The sequence below is a fragment of the Nannobrachium achirus genome, assembly GCF_963921795.1.
Source record: "Nannobrachium achirus genome assembly, chromosome: 14".
Taxonomy (NCBI): domain Eukaryota; kingdom Metazoa; phylum Chordata; class Actinopteri; order Myctophiformes; family Myctophidae; genus Nannobrachium; species Nannobrachium achirus.
Genome location: NC_137821.1, coordinates 2,462,537 through 2,482,658, shown reverse-complemented (window position 1 = coordinate 2,482,658; position 20,122 = coordinate 2,462,537). Strand labels below are relative to the sequence as shown.

Below are 20,122 nucleotides of genomic sequence, written 5' to 3'. Positions count from 1 at the left end.
CATGTTTGAAAAGAAAAAAAAGAAAAGACATTTGGGAACCCCAAAATGTAAGGGACCCATCCCCCATAAAAACGCGTCCGCGACTCACAATTGGATCCCGAACCACTGTTTGGGAAACATATCAACTGTATCTGACCTTTCCTTCTTCTCGTGTACTCCTTGATCTCAACGCGCATGCGTGGTGTTAGCACATGCGCTGGGTGACCTTTCCTTCTTCTCAAGTACTCCTCCTTGCTGCAGACAGACAGACAGACAGCGCATGCGTGGTGTACCAGACCAGTGCAGAAGGCTAACAGCTAGCAGTTGACAGTTTGTTAAATCAGAGCAGATAAACTTTAATCTTTCCAACCATGAAGATGTTCGTCCAGAACTCTGACAGTCTGGTTCCAGACTGGACCGGGACCGAAGTCAGCACCGGGGTGAGTCCGAAGAACACGCCTCTAAACCCGGCTTAAAACAGCCTGGAACACCGCTGGTTGAAAACTACAATTCATGCTAGCACTGTGGATGGGGATTTATGCTAGCAGCGCCGGCGCGACGAAGTACATGAATGGATGCTAATGTTGCTAACGGCTAACTCCATGAGACAGCACTTTATTTACTATGATAAACTTATGAATGACAACATGAATGTGTTTATAAAGATGATGTTATGTTCACATGAATGATGAGAATCATTGTTATTGTTTGTTAGGGTTGTGTGTGTGAATGTCACGTGTAAGTTTGTGTTTGAGAGATGCTGTGTTGTGTTGACTACCAAGCTAACATCATTAGCATGGCTCGGGCTTGTGTGTGTGTGTGTGTGTGTGTGTGGGGGGGGGGGGGGGTGGTGTTAGTGTAGAGTAACAGGTATATTTTTAATCTCAATAGAAGTTAACCTAAACTAGCTCCACCTTCTCACATAGAAGTAGATCAGACTGTTAGACTACTGTTTAGTTGGATGATGATAATTATCTTATGTATGCACCTCAAGAGTATACTGAACACCAGTATACAGTAGGGATGCGAATCTCGACCACTGAGGCGATACGATACGGACCTCGATACACTGCCAGCGATACGATATAATTGCGATACATTGAAATCCTGCCGATACGATACATCGCGATCCACCCCTGTTCCCGATACGATGCGATACGATTCACGATTCACCACGATTCAAGCCCAAATCCCAAAATTTACAAAACATAGCGACTAAAAATGTATGAAATTTAAATTCAAGGCAATTTATTGTTTCACTGTAGTACTAGGCTCTGTCTAACAACCCAACATAGGCCTATATTATTCTGGGAGAACACAAAGCTGCTGGCTATTGTAGAATTGTTTGATAACTAATCATATAGAAGGCCTATGTCATTATTAGTAGGCCTATATGTCTTCAACTGGGAGTCAGGGACCCCAATCCAGGGTTATTACAGGGGGCCTGCCAAATATTTGTGTGATACAGTAGGCTATAATGCCTAGCCTACAGCGAGGGTCCCTGCTTGATCTCTGTCTGAGCTAAGGGGTCCTTGACCTGAAAAACAATAAAGTCCCTCCCTGGTTTGTATTATTATATTATATTATATTATATTATATTATATTTAATCCAGGATTATGCAATTTTTATAGCCAAAATGTTTTAAAACAGACCTACAAGCTCACAGCGCGTCGCATCCACGACGCATTGTGAGCTTGTAGGTCTGCTATTTTAGGTGCGACACCCTTGTACTGCGATGTATAAATTAGGCTTCTTTCCCATGCAGAGCAGAACTAGCAGCAGAGAAAGTGAGAGAGTTGCTTGCATCAACAGGAAAGTTGTAGAAACAGTGACAAATACTTTGTTTTAAACGCAAGCAGTAGTCCTACAACACCCAGCAACATTGTTGTTGTGTGTGCGCAGCAGATGATCTCAATCAATTGTCCGTCGGAGATTCGCTAAGAAACGGCTGTTGATACATATCACTCGATCAGCCTGTGCTACTCTGTGACAACAATCAGCGCAGCGGACTTGGATGTTATAAAGCTAAGTACTGTACAACTAATCTTGCATCTTTTTAACCCGTGGGGCTGCTAGTTCGTCTGTTGATTCACTCGCATTTCGCTGCACTGTCTGTCTCCCTGGTTGCCTGCATGCAGAGTGCAGATGTTGTCCGTCTGTCCGAGTCGCAGCTCGCGTTAAAGACTGGCTTTTGGGGAGGGGGTTGAACGGCTGATGATGGTGCATTCATGGCGCCTCGGAAACACAGGATAGAATGAAATACTATATGGAAGAACCGATACAATCGCGGAATGTACCGATCCAGACACTCATGGTACGATCCATCACGATTTCGGCCGTCTATTGTACCGGTACACACTGAATGTACCGATTCAACCGTATCGCGGACGTTTGTATCGCGATTACGATCCGTACCGGTATATCTTCGCATCCCTAGTATACAGTGTTGTATAGATTGGAATGTTGAGGAATACTGTATTAGTCAAAAAATGTACAGCAAAACGCTTGGGCTAAAAGGATATTTTGGGCACTTGTTCAATGTCATCTTCTTGTTGTCAAAAACTAATGTACATGTAATGTATGCTCATTGTTCTTAACACTTACTAATAAGCTTTACCTGATACATGTCTTGATTAAATAGTTGTACAGCTGACTTGATGTTTCAGTTCAATCTGTCATCATCAGGCTTAAGGCCCATTCCCACTGGGGAAAAAAATCTTTCTCCGACTCCAGATATTTTTCCTTTCAAGTGGATGGTAGATAATTGATAGTTAGTTAGTAATATTAAATTAATTTCAGGTAACAGTGAGCCCCCCCACCCAGTTTAGACAGTAAAGCTCTGTCCACACCGGCGAATTAGCGAAAGCGACGTGAATAAGCGAACCAAAAAGGCGAAGAATTCGCCATTCGCCCTTTTCCATACACACCAAAAAGCGACGCGAATATGCGTATAATATTCGTTTAATTCGCCTAAAAACGAGGGGGCGATATCTGCCTGCATAGCCACAGGAGAAAGGAGAAGAAAGGAGAGAGAGGAGAGGAGAGAGGAGAACGGAGACAGGGAAACAAATAAAACAATGGAAACTATATCCTCAAGTGATGATGAGACCTGGCCGTGGTTGTTAGCCTATTAAATAAGAAAAAGAACAGAAGAGACAAGTGACAACACGCGTTCTCCGTTCCCCCTCCCCTCAGCTCCGGCCGGGGGCAGAGTAGACAGGGTCGGTCAGTGTTTTATCATAGCCGGGTCGGAATGGCCGCATCACCCTCGGAATACGGGGCTGTCAATCATTATGTGTATTACCCGAGAGGACCCAAGAGGACCCGTATTGTGTGTGTACTTTCTGCTTTTTTATGCAAACTGTAAAGCAATCAATCAATGTGTGTGTGTGTGCGCGCGCTGGCGTGCGCTATAAGGAACGAACTAGGCTACTGGAGTTCTGTTTAACGTGTGTGCTGTGTTTAGGCTGGCCTGACCTAGGATCATGGTCTGTTAGCCGTGAGGCAGCGAGATGAATGGCTGTGTAACAGTGAGATGATAATGCTGGTCTAGGATCAGTTTAACAGCAGGGGTAAAAGATATTGGTGCGTGCGTAATGCATGCGTGATGCGTAGCCTGCTGCCAGGATGATGAGATAGCAGCCGCGACCGCGTACAAGTTAAACCATGACTTACCTCTCTGTAGTTAGAAAATAGCCTAAAAGTATTCCTTTTAATCTCTGGCTTTTGTTTCGATCTTAATATTATAGATTCCTTGGTAGCCTTCTTCTGCCTGTCAATCAGTTAACAGCGCACGCTGCACGGCTGCAGTGAGCATGAAAGAGGGTTTTAATAATGATTAAATGGTCGGGTCTCTCGGAAATAAAAGGATTTCGGTCTGTAAAAAAAGAAAGTCAGTGTAAAGTAACTAAAAGTAGCCTACATTTACTTGAGTAGCCTGTACTTGTAGGTATTTGTACTTGAGTCGAATTTCCAGTACTTTCCTTCTAATCGACTCATTTCGGATCCTATTGTAGGCTATTTAATACCCAGCGATTTATTTTTAAACATTAGTCTTTTTGCAGATATAAAGTAGCCTACAATAACAAACACATAAACCATGCTTTTACCGGTAAGACATTCGAGTAGGCTACTTTTTCCAAGCAGCCACGCAGATGAGACACGGAAAAGGAGAACGACACTGTTCCTCTCGGCCTCAATGTAACGTGAAGGTCCCTCCACCATTCTCTCTCTCTCTCTTGAAATAGGGTAGAGTGAGCTTACTTTGATACAGAGAGAGAGAGGAATTCGCCTTTGAACGTTCGCTTAATTCGACACAAGGGCGAATAAAAAACAGACGCCTTTTCGCTTTTTCGAAATTCGCGTTTGGTGTGGATGCTTCCATTGACTTTATAAGGTTTTAAACAAAAGGCGAATAATACGCTAATTCGCTATTCGCCAATTCGCCCTCAGTGTGTACGAGGCTTAAGTCTAAACTGTTTGTTTAGACTTACTGTCTTCTATTTTGTTTTTCTTTACATATCTATTGCATAGTACTGTGTTCTATTTGTCTGTCATTCAATGTTATATGAGATACTTCAATGGTTTCCAGTGGAAATAAGCTTAGTCTTTTCATGGATCTCCTTTTAGTAGACCTTGTACCAGTGAACTGTACGTCATGAAACTGTACCTTTTCCTATGCAAACTTCTAATAAAGTCTTCAATCAATCAATCAAACCCCCATCAGCATCCTTGAGTTCTTAGTTTGATGGTGTTATAATATCATATCACTCTGTGATTCTCTCTCTCTCTCTCTCTCTCTCTCTCTCTCTCACAGACTACCATCATGGCAGTAGAATACGATGAAGGTGTTGTGATGGGAGCTGATTCCCGTACGACCACTGGGTAAGAGAGAGAGAGTGTATGTGCATCATATCAATATATTATTATTATAGATATATTGTGTATTATAACAACCTGTGTGTGTGTGTGTGTGTGTGTGTGTGTGTGTGTGTGTGTGTGTGTGTGTGTGTGTGTGTGTGTGTGTGTGTGTGTGTGTGTGTGTGTGTGTGTGTGTGTGTGTGTGTGTGTGTGTGTGTACATCCAGGGCTTACATTGCTAACAGAGTGACAGACAAACTGACTCCCATCCACGACCGCATCTTCTGCTGCAGGTGAGTCTACAGCTCCTCCATACCTCCAAAACCTGATCAACCCCTACAACCCCAGCATGGGGGCTTAGTCTATTTACAAGTCACGGGTAGCAGCCGCCTGAAGGTGACTTTTCATACCGATTTTGAAGGAGGCTAGGGATGCTGACAGAACCCTCGCTAAAAACCCCAGGACAACAATCCACTTGTCCTAGAGTCTTCTCCCTCTTGGCCCCCAAACTGTGGAATACACTCCCCAGTGCAGTTAGAACTGCAGACTGATTGATTGAATATTTTATTAGACAAAAAAGTAGAACAGTACAGTCAAACACCCTGGCTAAAAGGAATGCCCAAAAAAAGCCATTACCATTGGAGGTCCTTGCTATTCAATTAACACATTTATAAAATGGCATCAAAAAACGTTCAATATGATCACAACTATAAAACACTATGTACAGAGTAGGGAGAACAGTTGTGGGTGGCGGTAAAGTAAGGGGGCGGGTGATCACTTCTCACCTGTCAAGGCCTCGTACACATTGCAAGATATTTTCTCCGATCATGCTCTCGCCGCCCATTTTTGGCGCTCACCGACAAAACCCCTGATCTGATGTGAGATCGGGCTTTGCTGGCAGAGGTTTTGCTCGCTGTGTGTGAAAGAATCCTTGTGTGATTCCAGTGCTGGGCGACAGCTTCCAGAGCGTTTCTGAATATCTGTCAGTGTAGATGTTTGGCTCTATCGCTGACTGGGCTGTGATAAGCACTGTACAGTACCAACTGATCCTTCTTTCTGTGTTGTTTTGTGCATCAAACCCAAAACAAACGATGCAGCATGTTTCCAAAGGAAGTGATGCCGGCTTGTTTTATCTTACAAAAACACATTTGAATTGATAAAGCTTTGCATAGTTTTAAAACACAAAACGAGAAAAGTGGTACACCAGTAATTCTTTGTTGTTGCCAACATTAACTGTGTGTGTGTGTGTGTGTGTGTGTGTGTGTGTGTGTGTGTGTGTGTGTGTGTGTGTGTGTGTGTGTGTGTGTGTGTGTGTGTGTGTGTGTGTGTGTGTGTGTGTGTGTGTGTGTGTGTGTGTGTGTGTGTGTGTGTAAAGGTCTGGTTCTGCTGCAGACACTCAGGCCATTGCTGAAGTGGTGGCTTACCAGCTGGGCTTCCATAGGTATGTACACATACTGTACTGTGTTAATATACTGTATGCATTACCTGTTTAAAATGACCAAAATATATTTACTCACTTTGTTTTTCTAAAATATATAAGAACCATAGAGGTTATTTTATGTTTTGTTTTTCTACTTAAAATCATTTTGAGAACTTCTGTAAACTAGGCTTGTTACTGAAAACACTAGATTTTCCACGATGTCAAAACAAAAATCCTTTGAGAAAATTTTAATCATTATGAGGATGTCAACGTTTTAGGATGCCGTTTTTATGAATTTAAAATTTGACATTGTTTTGACATTACTTAACCTGAAGATCTGCTATTTCTGGTCTGTGTCACTGAATAATTATAAATTAATCAGGAATATCCCTGTAACTGCAGACTCACTTTTCCGCTGAAATCTGAGTCTTTGAATATTTTGACCCGATTCTATAAATGTCTTCTAGAAGCAGAATTTGAGTTACAAATGTTCACTTTAAAAATATGTATATTCAAACATTTGCACACTTTTTTCACAACTTTTCAAAAATAGCAGATCTACAAGCTCGCAGCACGGCACTGCGCTGCGAGCTTGTAGATCTGCTATTTTTCAGTAGTTCAAGTATAAAACAATTATTGTCCTGGTCTGCTAAACGTCTAAATTGTAAATTGGAGCCTCTAAAGGTCTAGTTCATTTCCAGTCCAGTTCATTCTCTAACATGAACCCGTGATGTCATCCTCAGCATCGAACTTGACGAGCCCCCATTGGTGGAGACGGCCGCCAATCTGTTCAAGGCTTCCTGCTATCGCTACCGAGAAGAGCTGAGTGCTGGGATCATAGTGGCAGGATGGGATAAGAGGAGGGGGGGACAGGTAACTACACACCTAACAAACAACCATACACCAAGATACACAACCTGTTAGTGTTAGGATCATAGTAGCTGGATGGGACAAGAGGAGGGGGGGCCAGGTACCTACACACCTAACAGACACTAATACACCAAGATACACAACCTGTTAGTGTTAGGATCATAGTGGCTGGATGGGATACACAACCTGTTACTACACACCTAACAGACACTAATACACCAAGATACACAACCTGTCAGTGTTAGGATCATAGTAGCTGGATGGGATAAGAGGAGGGGGGGCCAGGTACCTACACACCTAACAGACAACCATACAGTAAAATACACAACCTGTTAGTGTTAGGATCATAGTAGCTGGATGGGATACACAACCTGTTACTACACACCTAACAGACACTAATACACCAAGATACACAACCTGTTAGTGTTAGGATCATAGTAGCTGGATGGGATAAGAGGGGGGGACAGGTACACACCTAACAGACACTAATACACCAAGATACACAACCTGTTAGGATCATAGGTAACTACTACACACCTAACAGACACTAATGTACCAAAATACACAACCTGTTAGGATCATAGTAGCTGGATGGGACAAGAGGAGGGGGGGCCAGGTAACTACACACTTAATAAACAACCATACAGTAAAATACACAATCTGTTAGTGTTAGGATCATAGTAGCTGGATGGGACAAGAGGAGGGGGGGGCAGGTACCTACACACCTAACACACACTAATACACCAAGATACACAACCTGTTAGGATCATAGTAGCTGGATGGGACAAGAGTAGGGGGGGGGCCAGGTAACTACACACCTAATAAACACTAATACACCAAGATACACAACCTGTTAGGATCATAGTAGCTGGATGGGATAAGGGGGGGCCAGGTAACTACACACCTAATAAACACTAATACACCAAGATACACAACCTGTTAGGATCATAGTAGCTGGATGGGACAAGAGGAGGGGGGGACAGGTAACTACTACACACCTAATAAACACTAATACACTAAAACAAGTATTCATATTGTATTGTGAAGCCCTATTTGCAGGGATTTGGTAGCGTATTTTTGCAGAAACATGCAAATTACTCTGATGTCTGTAATTTGTAAAGCAATAATCCAGGCCAAATCAATGACCATATTTCAGCAAACAAGCTGGTCCTATGACAATAGCAGTCCAGTGCCAATAGGGCTTTAAAAATTAAACTTTTGAACAAGACTGCAAGGTATACACTTGTATAGCTTGTATAGCACACAAGCTATACACTTTACCACAGAACTAAAAACCCAGCAAGAGGCATTTAAATGATTTAAGTACAACACAAACAAACTGAACAAAACATCTCGGTAGTGAAGACCTGTTTTTAGCTGGTTTAAACCAGAGGTCTTCATCCTTTTTCACATCAAGTTGTGTCCACAATTCCATGTTGTATTGATGTTGGTTCCATAGCAGAGATAATAGACAAACCTTGATCAAAATTACTATTCTTCACTAATTGTGCAGACTTCTTGTAAATTAAGTAATGCAGATGTTAAACAATAATTTACTGTAACTCTTTAGAGCGCACAATTAAACCAAATTAATGGACCCGCTTGTTTGGTTTAATTCTGCGCTTTTATGTTTAATTTTACGCTCTCAATTTGGTTACCAACTGGTGCATCGTTTAGCTGGGGACCACCTGGAACCCCACAAGGACAACTGGTGGTCCCCGGACCACTGTTTGTGAACCACTGCTTTTATAGGAATGTCCAGATAGCACATCACTAGTATGGAGGACTGCTTTCACACGTTTCATAAATCATACAGTGGACTTGGACTGAAGAAATCTTTCACTCCTGAGATTTGCTTTTGCTTTTATCCCTCTGTACCATTCTGAACTACTTGTGTGTGTCTCTCTCTCTCTCTCTCTCTCTCTCTCTCTGTCTCTCTCTCTCTCTCCCCCCCCCCCCCCCCCCCCCCCCAGGTGTACTCGGTGCCCATAGGAGGGATGATGGTCAGACAGCCGGTGTCCATAGGAGGAAGTGGCAGTACGTACATCTATGGATTCATGGATTCAAACTACAAACCAGGAATGAACAAGGAGCAATGTCTGCAGCTCACTGCTTCTGGTGAGACGCACGCACGCACACACACACACACACACACACACACACACACACACACACACACACACACACACACACACACACACACACACACACACACACACACACCCACACACACACACACACACACACCCACACACACACACACACACACACACACACACACACACACACACACACACACACACACACACACAATGTCTGCAGCTCACTGCTTCTGGTGAGACGCACACACACACACACACACACACACACAATGTCTGCAGCTCACTGCTTCTGGTGAGACGCACACACACACACACACACCCACACACACACACACACACAGACACGCACGCACACACACACACACACAATGGATAGTTATTAGTTAATTTATGAAGGTACGTTCCTGCCACAAGATAAAATGATGGCATAAAGTCCTTACAAAGAGGAGGACTACTTGGCATAACGTTGCCTCGATTAACTCATTTAGACCTAAACGCAACCATTATTTTATGCTTTAACTATTAAAAAATATCTGCTATTTTTTTTAAATCGTGAAAATCTGTGTAAGTCTTATAATATGTTTCCTTCTTCTAAATCATTGGTTTTCAAACTTTTTTCATGTCAAAACCTCCAAAATTACATGTTCCGGTATTTGGCCGCAGACCACCATCTCTAAATATGTTGTTCAAGTGACCAGGAGCGACTTACTCACACTCATAACACCAGGGTCTAGAGCTCCACAGTGTTGTTAGCTAAGCTGTCATGCCACAGTGCATATAGATGGTGCTTACCTGTCCTGGCTTTGTCCTGGGTCGGCTCCCATAGAGTCAGTTTGTCCTGGGTTGGCTCTCATAGAGTCAGTTTGTCCTGGGTTGGCTCCCATAGAGTCAGTTTGTCCTGGGTTGGCTCCCATAGAGTCAGTTTGTCCTGGGTTGGCTCCCATAGAGTCAGTTTGTCCTGGGTTGGCTCCTATAGAGTCAGTTTGTCCTGGGTTGGCTCCCATAGAGTCAGTTTGTCCTGGGTTGGCTCCTATAGAGTCAGTTTGTCCTGGGTTAGCTCCCATAGAGTCAGTTTGTCCTGGGTTGGCTCCCATAGAGTCAGTTTGTCCTGGGTTGGCTCCCATAGAGTCAGTTTGTCCTGGGTTGGCTCCCATAGAGTCAGTTTGTCCTGGGTTGGCTCCCATAGAGTCAGTTTGTCCTGGGTCGGCTCCCATAGAGTCAGTTTGTCCTGGGTCGGCTCCCATAGAGTCAGTTTGTCCTGGGTCGGCTCCCATAGAGTCAGTTTGTCCTGGGTTGGCTCCCATAGAGTCAGTTTGTCCTGGGTTGGCTCCCATAGAGTCAGTTTGTCCTGGGTTGGCTCCCATAGAGTCAGTTTGTCCTGGGTTGGCTCCCATAGAGTCAGTTTGTCCTGGGTTGGCTCCCATAGAGTCAGTTTGTCCTGGGTTGGCTCCCATAGAGTCAGTTTGTCCTGGGTTGGCTCCCATAGAGTCAGTTTGTCCTGGGTTGGCTCCCATAGAGTCAGTTTGTCCTGGGTTGGCTCCCTTAGAGTCAGTTTGTCCTGGGTTGGCTCCCATAGAGTCAGTTTGTCCTGGGTTGGCTCCCATAGAGTCAGTTTGTCCTGGGTTGGCTCCCATAGAGTCAGTTTGTCCTGGGTTGGCTCCCATAGAGTCAGTTTGTCCTGGGTTGGCTCCCATAGAGTCAGTTTGTCCTGGGTTGGCTCCCATAGAGTCAGTTTGTCCTGGGTTGGCTCCCATAGAGTCAGTTTGTCCTGGGTTGGCTCCCATAGAGTCAGTTTGTCCTGGGTTGGCTCCCATAGAGTCAGTTTGTCCTGGGTTGGCTCCCATAGAGTCAGTTTGTCCTGGGTTGGCTCCCATAGAGTCAGTTTGTCCTGGGTTGGCTCCCATAGAGTCAGTTTGTCCTGGGTTGGCTCCCTTAGAGTCAGTTTGTCCTGGGTCGGCTCCCATAGAGTCAGTTTGTCCTGGGTCGGCTCCCATAGAGTCAGTTTGTCCTGGGTCGGCTCCCATAGAGTCAGTTTGTCCTGGGTTGGCTCCCATAGAGTCAGTTTGTCCTGGGTTGGCTCCCATAGAGTCAGTTTGTCCTGGGTTGGCTCCCATAGAGTCAGTTTGTCCTGGGTTGGCTCCCATAGAGTCAGTTTGTCCTGGGTTGGCTCCCATAGAGTCAGTTTGTCCTGGGTTGGCTCCCTTAGAGTCAGTTTGTCCTGGGTTGGCTCCCATAGAGTCAGTTTGTCCTGGGTTGGCTCCCATAGAGTCAGTTTGTCCTGGGTCGGCTCCCATAGAGTCAGTTTGTCCTGGGTCGGCTCCCATAGAGTCAGTTTGTCCTGGGTCGGCTCCCATAGAGTCAGTTTGTCCTGGGTTGGCTCCCATAGTGTCAGTTTGTCCTGGGTTGGCTCCCATAGAGTCAGTTTGTCCTGGGTTGGCTCCCATAGAGTCAGTTTGTCCTGGGTTGGCTCCCATAGAGTCAGTTTGTCCTGGGTCGGCTCCCATAGAGTCAGTTTGTCCTGGGTCGGCTCCCATAGAGTCAGTTTGTCCTGGGTCGGCTCCCATAGAGTCAGTTTGTCCTGGGTTGGCTCCCATAGAGTCAGTTTGTCCTGGGTTGGCTCCCATAGAGTCAGTTTGTCCTGGGTTGGCTCCCATAGAGTCAGTTTGTCCTGGGTCGGCTCCCATAGAGTCAGTTTGTCCTGGGTCGGCTCCCATAGAGTCAGTTTGTCCTGGGTCGGCTCCCATAGAGTCAGTTTGTCCTGGGTTGGCTCCCATAGAGTCAGTTTGTCCTGGGTTGGCTCCCATAGAGTCAGTTTGTCCTGGGTTGGCTCCCATAGAGTCAGTTTGTCCTGGGTCGGCTCCCATAGAGTCAGTTTGTCCTGGGTCGGCTCCTATAGAGTCAGTTTGTCCTGGGTTGGCTCCCATAGAGTCAGTTTGTCCTGGGTTGGCTCCCATAGAGTCAGTTTGTCCTGGGTTGGCTCCCATAGAGTCAGTTTGTCCTGGGTTGGCTCCCATAGAGTCAGTTTGTCCTGGGTTGGCTCCCATAGAGTCAGTTTGTCCTGGGTTGGCTCCCATAGAGTCAGTTTGTCCTGGGTTGGCTCCCATAGAGTCAGTTTGTCCTGGGTTGGCTCCCATAGAGTCAGTTTGTCCTGGGTTGGCTCCCATAGAGTCAGTTTGTCCTGGGTTGGCTCCCATAGAGTCAGTTTGTCCTGGGTTGGCTCCCATAGAGTCAGTTTGTCCTGGGTTGGCTCCCATAGAGTCAGTTTGTCCTGGGTTGGCTCCCATAGAGTCAGTTTGTCCTGGGTTGGCTCCCATAGAGTCAGTTTGTCCTGGGTTGGCTCCCATAGAGTCAGTTTGTCCTGGGTTGGCTCCCATAGAGTCAGTTTGTCCTGGGTTGGCTCCCATAGAGTCAGTTTGTCCTGGGTTGGCTCCCATAGAGTCAGTTTGTCCTGGGTTGGCTCCCTTAGAGTCAGTTTGTCCTGGGTTGGCTCCCATAGAGTCAGTTTGTCCTGGGTTGGCTCCCATAGAGTCAGTGTGTCCTGGGTTGGCTCCCATAGAGTCAGTTTGTCCTGGGTTGGCTCCCATAGAGTCAGTTTGTCCTGGGTTGGCTCCCATAGAGTCAGTTTGTCCTGGGTTGGCTCCCATAGAGTCAGTTTGTCCTGGGTTGGCTCCCATAGAGTCAGTTTGTCCTGGGTTGGCTCCCATAGAGTCAGTTTGTCCTGGGTCGGCTCCCATAGAGTCAGTTTGTCCTGGGTCGGCTCCCATAGAGTCAGTTTGTCCTGGGTCGGCTCCCATAGAGTCAGTTTGTCCTGGGTCGGCTCCCATAGAGTCAGTTTGTCCTGGGTCGGCTCCCATAGAGTCAGTTTGTCCTGGGTCGGCTCCCATAGAGTCAGTTTGTCCTGGGTTGGCTCCCATAGAGTCAGTTTGTCCTGGGTTGGCTCCCATAGAGTCAGTTTGTCCTGGGTTGGCTCCCATAGAGTCAGTTTGTCCTGGGTTGGCTCCCATAGTGTCAGTTTGTCCTGGGTTGGCTCCCATAGAGTCAGTTTGTCCTGGGTTGGCTCCCATAGAGTCAGTTTGTCCTGGGTTGGCTCCCATAGAGTCAGTTTGTCCTGGGTTGGCTCCCATAGAGTCAGTTTGTCCTGGGTTGGCTCCTATAGAGTCAGTTTGTCCTGGGTTGGCTCCCATAGAGTCAGTTTGTCCTGGGTTGGCTCCCATAGAGTCAGTTTGTCCTGGGTTGGCTCCCATAGAGTCAGTTTGTCCTGGGTTGGCTCCCATAGAGTCAGTTTGTCCTGGGTTGGCTCCCATAGAGTCAGTTTGTCCTGGGTTGGCTCCCATAGAGTCAGTTTGTCCTGGGTCGGCTCCCATAGAGTCAGTTTGTCCTGGGTCGGCTCCCATAGAGTCAGTTTGTCCTGGGTCGGCTCCTATAGAGTCAGTTTGTCCTGGGTTGGCTCCTATAGAGTCAGTTTGTCCTGGGTTGGCTCCCATAGAGTCAGTTTGTCCTGGGTTGGCTCCTATAGAGTCAGTTTGTCCTGGGTTGGCTCCCATAGAGTCAGTTTGTCCTGGGTTGGCTCCCATAGAGTCAGTTTGTCCTGGGTTGGCTCCTATAGAGTCAGTTTGTCCTGGGTTGGCTCCTATAGAGTCAGTTTGTCCTGGGTTGGCTCCTATAGAGTCAGTTTGTCCTGGGTTGGCTCCCATAGAGTCAGTTTGTCCTGGGTTGGCTCCTATAGAGTCAGTTTGTCCTGGGTTGGCTCCCATAGAGTCAGTTTGTCCTGGGTTGGCTCCCATAGAGTCAGTTTGTCCTGGGTTGGCTCCCATAGAGTCAGTTTGTCCTGGGTTGGCTCCCATAGAGTCAGTTTGTCCTGGGTTGGCTCCCATAGAGTCAGTTTGTCCTGGGTCGGCTCCCATAGAGTCAGTTTGTCCTGGGTTGGCTCCCATAGAGTCAGTTTGTCCTGGGTTGGCTCCCATAGAGTCAGTTTGTCCTGGGTTGGCTCCTATAGAGTCAGTTTGTCCTGGGTTGGCTCCTATAGAGTCAGTTTGTCCTGGGTTGGCTCCTATAGAGTCAGTTTGTCCTGGGTCAGCTCCCATAGAGTCAGTTAGCTTACCTCTAGTTCTGGGTGTCTGACACAGAGCCCTGTCAGCCTCATCCTTCTCTCTCTCATGTAGTTTGTGAGCTGTGGTCCCCTGGCATAGAGGACCACATTTCTGATGCGGTCCCTCCATTTTATACTTATTGTAGAGCACAAAGTCCTATACTTTTGGTGCTGCTGGTTGCAGAGGGAGTTCAGACGTGTGCTCAATAAAACTGTCAAAAAAAATGTGTATGTATTCTCTTTAGCTAAGTCCTATACTTAAGCATAAAACATAAATACAAATAACTATAAACAGACAGATGTTTGTCTGCCACTGGCAACACCTGCACCTGGTTAAATAGCAGGGCAACCTTGCCTGAGCCAAGGCATGCAGTGACATCATAAATTCATAATGGCTCTTATACTTCTAGACCAGTTGAAACATTATCAGTTACCCTCTTGCCATAGCAGTGATGTTGATTCATTTGAATCCCAGGGCCATTTTATGAGTCCTAATAAGATACATTGCAGTGTTAAACCTGTTATTATGATGTTTTGCTCCGGTTGATATTTATTTTTTCAGAGCTTTACTTCTTATATTGTACTGCTGTTTTTAGGACTTCCTCCAAAACCACATGCTGCATCTCGAGGGGTTGATAATCCTAATAAAGAATGTCAACATAATAAATAAAGTAGAATGTTTCCCTCTGGACGCTGCCATGGTTTGTTTAATTTCTTTGAAATATGCATCAGAGACGCAGGGCTTTGAGCATCACTGTAGAGCAACTAAGTTACTCAGTTTACAGTTTATTCATTTAGCAGACACTTTTAATCCAAAGCGACTTACAATAAGCAGATAAAACATCACAATAATAAACAAGATAATATGTCAGTACATCAACAGCAATATAACAAATGTATATGAATATCTATCTAGAAAACAAAATAATCAGTCAAGAAAAAAGGTTCTAAAAAACCTAAAAACAATGCTAAGTAGCTTCATGTATGGTCATTGAGTGTTTCAGTAGTGCTAAGGGTTTTGGTGGAGTCTGAAGAGGTGAGTCTTCAGTCCACGGCGAAAGCTAGCGAGTGAGTCTGTTGTTCTAAGTGCGACAGGGAGTTTATTCCACAACTTGGGGGCCAGGAGGGCAAACTGTCTCGGACGAGTGGATTTTTGCCCTGGGGTTTTGACTCTACTTAGGCTTTGTAGGTATACTGTAGATGTACTAGAACATGTATAGAATATTACAAATGTAATTGTCACACAAATAATTGCGATTAACGATTTAATTGTGTTTTTGGCATTGAAGACTGGAACTTATTAACTCATTAAAAGCCAACCCCGCGATGTCGCGGGAAAAGTAATAGAGTATCTATAGTGCCATCCACGCGATGTCGCGGGAAAAGTAATATATTACTGTAACGGCGAGTAAAAATACCTAGTACAATGGCCGACGCTCCGGAGACGAAATCCGCGCTGATTTGTCATCATCACGGCTCCACGAGCACACAATAGTCATCCCATAACATTGAGGTGGACGGCCGATCTCATCTTTAATGTCCATTATCTCAAAACTACACTTTAGAAGCTAGGATGGAGGCAGATGCTCGCTTATTTTACACAGTTATAAAAGCTCCCGGTCGGCCATTACACAACTCCACGTGGACACGCATCGGTTCCGGCGCACGATCCGATGACGTCAGACCGGAAGTACTTCCGGTCTAGACTTCTGGCCTTCAAAATAAGACAGCGGCCGTTAATGGGGCCGGGAGGGGGCACTCTGGACCCCCTAATCCGTTAATGTCCTGGGCTCAGAATGAGTTAATACAAACTTAATTTCTGTCTCAAATAATTGTGATTAGTTGATTATGTAATAATTGTACATGTCTATTCTACACTTCTACATCAGCGGTTCTAAACCGTTTTAATTTGAAGGACTCTCACATCTCTGAGTTACAGAACTGTAAGGGTTAATTTAGAACCCCCTGGGGGTCCCTGGACCACATTTTGAGACGTACTGGCTTAGAAGAACTTGAGCGATGAATTGCTAACGTTATACTATTCTCTCTCTCTCTCTGTGTGTGCGTGTGTGTGTGTGTGTGTGTGTGTGTGTGTGTGTGTGTGTGTGTGTGTGTGTGTGTGTGTGTGTGTGTGTGTGTGTGTGTGTGTGTGTGTGTGTGTGTGTGTGTGTGTGTGTGTGTGTGTGTGTGTGTGTGTGTGTGTGTGTGTGTGTGTGTGTGCGTGCGTGCGTGCACAGCTCTGGCCCTGGCCATGGAGAGAGATGGTTCCAGTGGAGGAGTGATCAGACTGGCTGCCATCAACAAGGGTGGAGTGGAGAGATCTGTTCTGACCGGGGACCAGCTGCCTAAATGCTCTACACACTGATCTATACACCTAACACACATACATACAGTCACACACACACACACACACACACACACACACACACACACACACTCTGAGTCACACACACACACACACGCGCACACACACACACACACACTGAGACACACACACACACACACACACACACACACACACACACACACTCTGAAACACATGTACACACACACACACAACACATGTACCCTGAAACATACACACTTATACGTGTTCCTTTGTACTGAAAAGTAAAATAGAATTACATTGAATAAAAGTTTGTTTTTTGGAATTGTCCTGGTTTCTTTGCTGTTTTCATTCCCACTGTACTTGTTGGAGTCCCACAGGGGTCTGTGCTGGGCCCCTTGCTGTTTTCACTAGACCGTATCTACAAGATCTTCGTGCTGTGGGCCTGTAGTTCTGCTCTTTTAGACAAATGTTTTCCCCTAGAATATGGATGCTAGGGTTCATGGTGTTAAAATAGTGGTTCCTGACACATGTCTTTTCTTTTGCCCTTGTCCTGTTTTCACCATAACCTCCTCAACTCCTATTCTCTGGTATTAGTTGTATTACTGTCCAACAATATTAATGGACGTCATGGATGTTTAGCATGAGGACACTTTATTTGGCTTTACTCATCAACCGTTTGTCGTACAAACTTGTGGCTGGAACCAATGCCACTTACAGTCACAGGCCTCTTTGTGTATACTGTGACCTGACGGACCTTTATCTCCTGATTAGGGAGTCTTACAGGTAATAATGGAACTTGTCTTCAGTGTGTCATCTGCTTTCTTGTCAATCATAGTTTCAGCCCAATCTAAGGCTGCATGGAGAATGAGATCTTTGACCATGAGAATAGAATGATTCTTTGACTGTTGGCAACTTGTAAAACACTGGTTGTAGTTGACCTGTGGACACATTCAGCTACATGTATGTTTCTCTGTTCTCTGGCTGTTTCAGTTTGCCCTCCAAACTATAAGCAGATTCCCTACCTTCAGTCCAGCTGGTTTAGGTGCAGATTTGGCAGTAAATGTTGTTTGTATAGACCAGGGGTCTTCAACGTTTTCAGGCCGAGAGAGTGATAAAGCAGGGACCCCCCACAAGCTGTTAATAGATTCCATATAGTTTACATACATATTGAATGATATTGTGTTGGAGATTAAAAATGTTCATAGATTTTTTTTTAGACAGAGTTGACTTGTTTGACAGCACTATCATCACTATAACCACTTGAAACATCAATACTAGTCTGACTGCTCTTGTTTCCCTCTAAACCAAACCTTTTTGCCAAGAATAGCCGATCTACAAGCTCACAACGCCTCGCAGCGCGAGGCGTTGTGAGAGGCGTTGTGAGCTTGTAGATCTGCTATTGAAGATTTTCTTTTTCTTGGCTAATGTTCCACACAAAATGGGGATACCAGGGTTCAAGTAGTAGTATAGGAACATAATCTTATCACACAAAGATTTGGAGGACCCCCTGTAGTAACTCTGAGGACCCCCTAGGGGTCCCGGACCCCCTGTTGCTGTTCGATAATGGAACTTGTCTGCAGGGAGAATGAGATCTTTGACCATGAGAATAGAATCATTCTGCTTTGACTGTTGGCAACTTGGAAAACACTGGTTGTAGTGGATCAGTGGACATAACAGGTACAGTAAATTAACTGTTATAGCTTGGTCTCCCAAGCTATAAGCAGACTTCCCTACACCTCCAGTTCAGATGGCTTTGGTGCAGATTTGGCAGTAAGTAAATGGTGTTTGTATATTTTATGCAGACTGACTTAACCAGTAAGCAAGGTAAAAACACACGTTATACATCAAATGCACAGAGATAGTGTGGTGCCTCGGTAAACTAGGAACCATAGCATCAATATAAACCGTATAACATAAAAACTATCCCTTTAAATGTATCCACAAACTTCAGCTGCAGCTTAAAACCTGCATGTAGTATGTATGTCAGATTATTTCCCCCTCTGACTCGTAAAAAGAGGGCATTCGGAGCCATCTGCTGGTGAAACAGTGTAACAACATTTGGGGAGCTAGGCCTACAGACTGAAAAAGGCTTTTGTGATTAACATTATAATAGTGTAGTATTGACCATGCAGATCTCTATAAGTCAGCACCAGCACCTTGAAGTGAACCCTGACTCTTGGTTAATAATAACTTGAATTGATATAGTGCCTTTCAAAACAGAAATTAACACGTTATTTTCCAGGAGCCTGAATAAACAGACTTAACAGGTTAGCGGGAAGCCAGAGAAAAGAGGCCAGAACTGTGAGTGACTTGACACTTTCTGCTGGACCTGGGCTGGTCAAGACGGTCTGTGGAGGTTTTACTGAGGCAGCCATGAAAAGTGAAATGACAGTAGAATACAGTAGTCTAAGTCTACTAGTCTGGTGAAGCTCTGAGGAGCTGATGAGTGTTGACCCCACGGAAGCAAACCCAAAAGACAAGAAAACAAGTGCTCTGGTTCTCCATCATGGCACCCATCTTTAAACAGCAAATGCATGTTTCAATGCATGACATGAACACGTTTCACCTTGGAATGATTCTAGCAGCATCGACAGTGGGTTCATATTCATATTGGAATATATGAGCACTGAGCAAGAAAGAAAATAATCTGGACTGCTCTGCAGTTGCCTTTATATCTCCAAAACAATACTTTTATACTGTTATCTTCTCAATCAATTTACTATTTAGGCATTTATTAGACACTCTTAATCCAGAGCGATTTACTATAAGCAAGGTAATACATCAATCAATACAAAAATAACATAGGGAGACCAAGCACCTATCAATAAAAAAACCTACAAAATACTAATGTAAACTAGTCTAGTCTTCAACCAGCCTAAGTTCTCACATGTCTCTCCCCTTCTCCGCAGCCTCCACTGGCTCCCGGTTGCGGCCCGCACTGAATACAAAACACTGATGCTGACCTTCAAAGCAGCCAAGGGTATGGCTCCTCCATACCTCCAAAACCTGATCAACCCCTACACCCCCACCCGTTCACTTAGATCAGCCACCACAGGGATGCTGACAGAACCCTCGCTAAAAACTCCAGGGCAAAAATCCACTCGTCCGAGACAGTTTGCCCTCCTGGCCCCCAAGATGTGGAATAAACTCCCTGCCGCACTTAGAACAACGGACTCACTCGCTAGCTTTCGCCGTGGACTGAAGACTCACCTTTTCAGACTCCACCTAAACCCTTAGCACTACAGAAAAATCAGTGACCATACATGAAGCTAGTTAGCATTAGTTTTTTGTCTTTAGGTTTTTAGAACTTTGATTTTACTGTGTTTTTTCTAGATAGATAACCATTTGCATTTGTTATATTGTTGATGATGTTCTGACATATTATCTTGTTCATTATTGTGATGTTATTTGCTTATTGTAAGTCGCTTTGGATTAAAAGCGTCTGCTAAATGCCTAAACTGTAAACTGTAAAC

The 20,122-nt window shown here is 44.9% G+C and overlaps 1 protein-coding gene across 1 annotated transcript; it reads left to right on the top strand.

Moving 5' to 3' along the window:
* Nucleotides 1-277: 277 nt before the first annotated feature.
* On the top strand, nt 278-16,975 carry LOC308298318 (proteasome subunit beta type-6-like). Its single transcript, XM_080741893.1, has 7 exons — nt 278-419; nt 4,797-4,864; nt 5,067-5,132; nt 6,215-6,280; nt 7,003-7,132; nt 9,103-9,247; nt 16,558-16,975. The coding sequence occupies exons 1-7, from the start codon at nt 351-353 to the stop codon at nt 16,683-16,685; spliced, it is 672 nt and encodes a 223-aa protein (XP_080598019.1). The 5' UTR covers nt 278-350; the 3' UTR covers nt 16,686-16,975.
* Nucleotides 16,976-20,122: the final 3,147 nt, after the last annotated feature.

What these genes read in the sequence shown, in the direction of transcription:
- LOC308298318 (XM_080741893.1), top strand. Translation starts at nt 351, where the DNA reads ATGAAGATGTTCGTCCAGAACTCTGACAGTCTGGTTCCAGACTGGACC. An exon ending in GATTCCCGTACGACCACTGG is followed by an intron (nt 4,865 to 5,066) that starts GTAAGAGAGAGA and finishes GTGTACATCCAG; the next exon opens with GGCTTACATTGCTAACAGAG. An exon ending in TCTGCAGCTCACTGCTTCTG is followed by an intron (nt 9,248 to 16,557) that starts GTGAGACGCACG and finishes GTGCGTGCACAG; the next exon opens with CTCTGGCCCTGGCCATGGAG.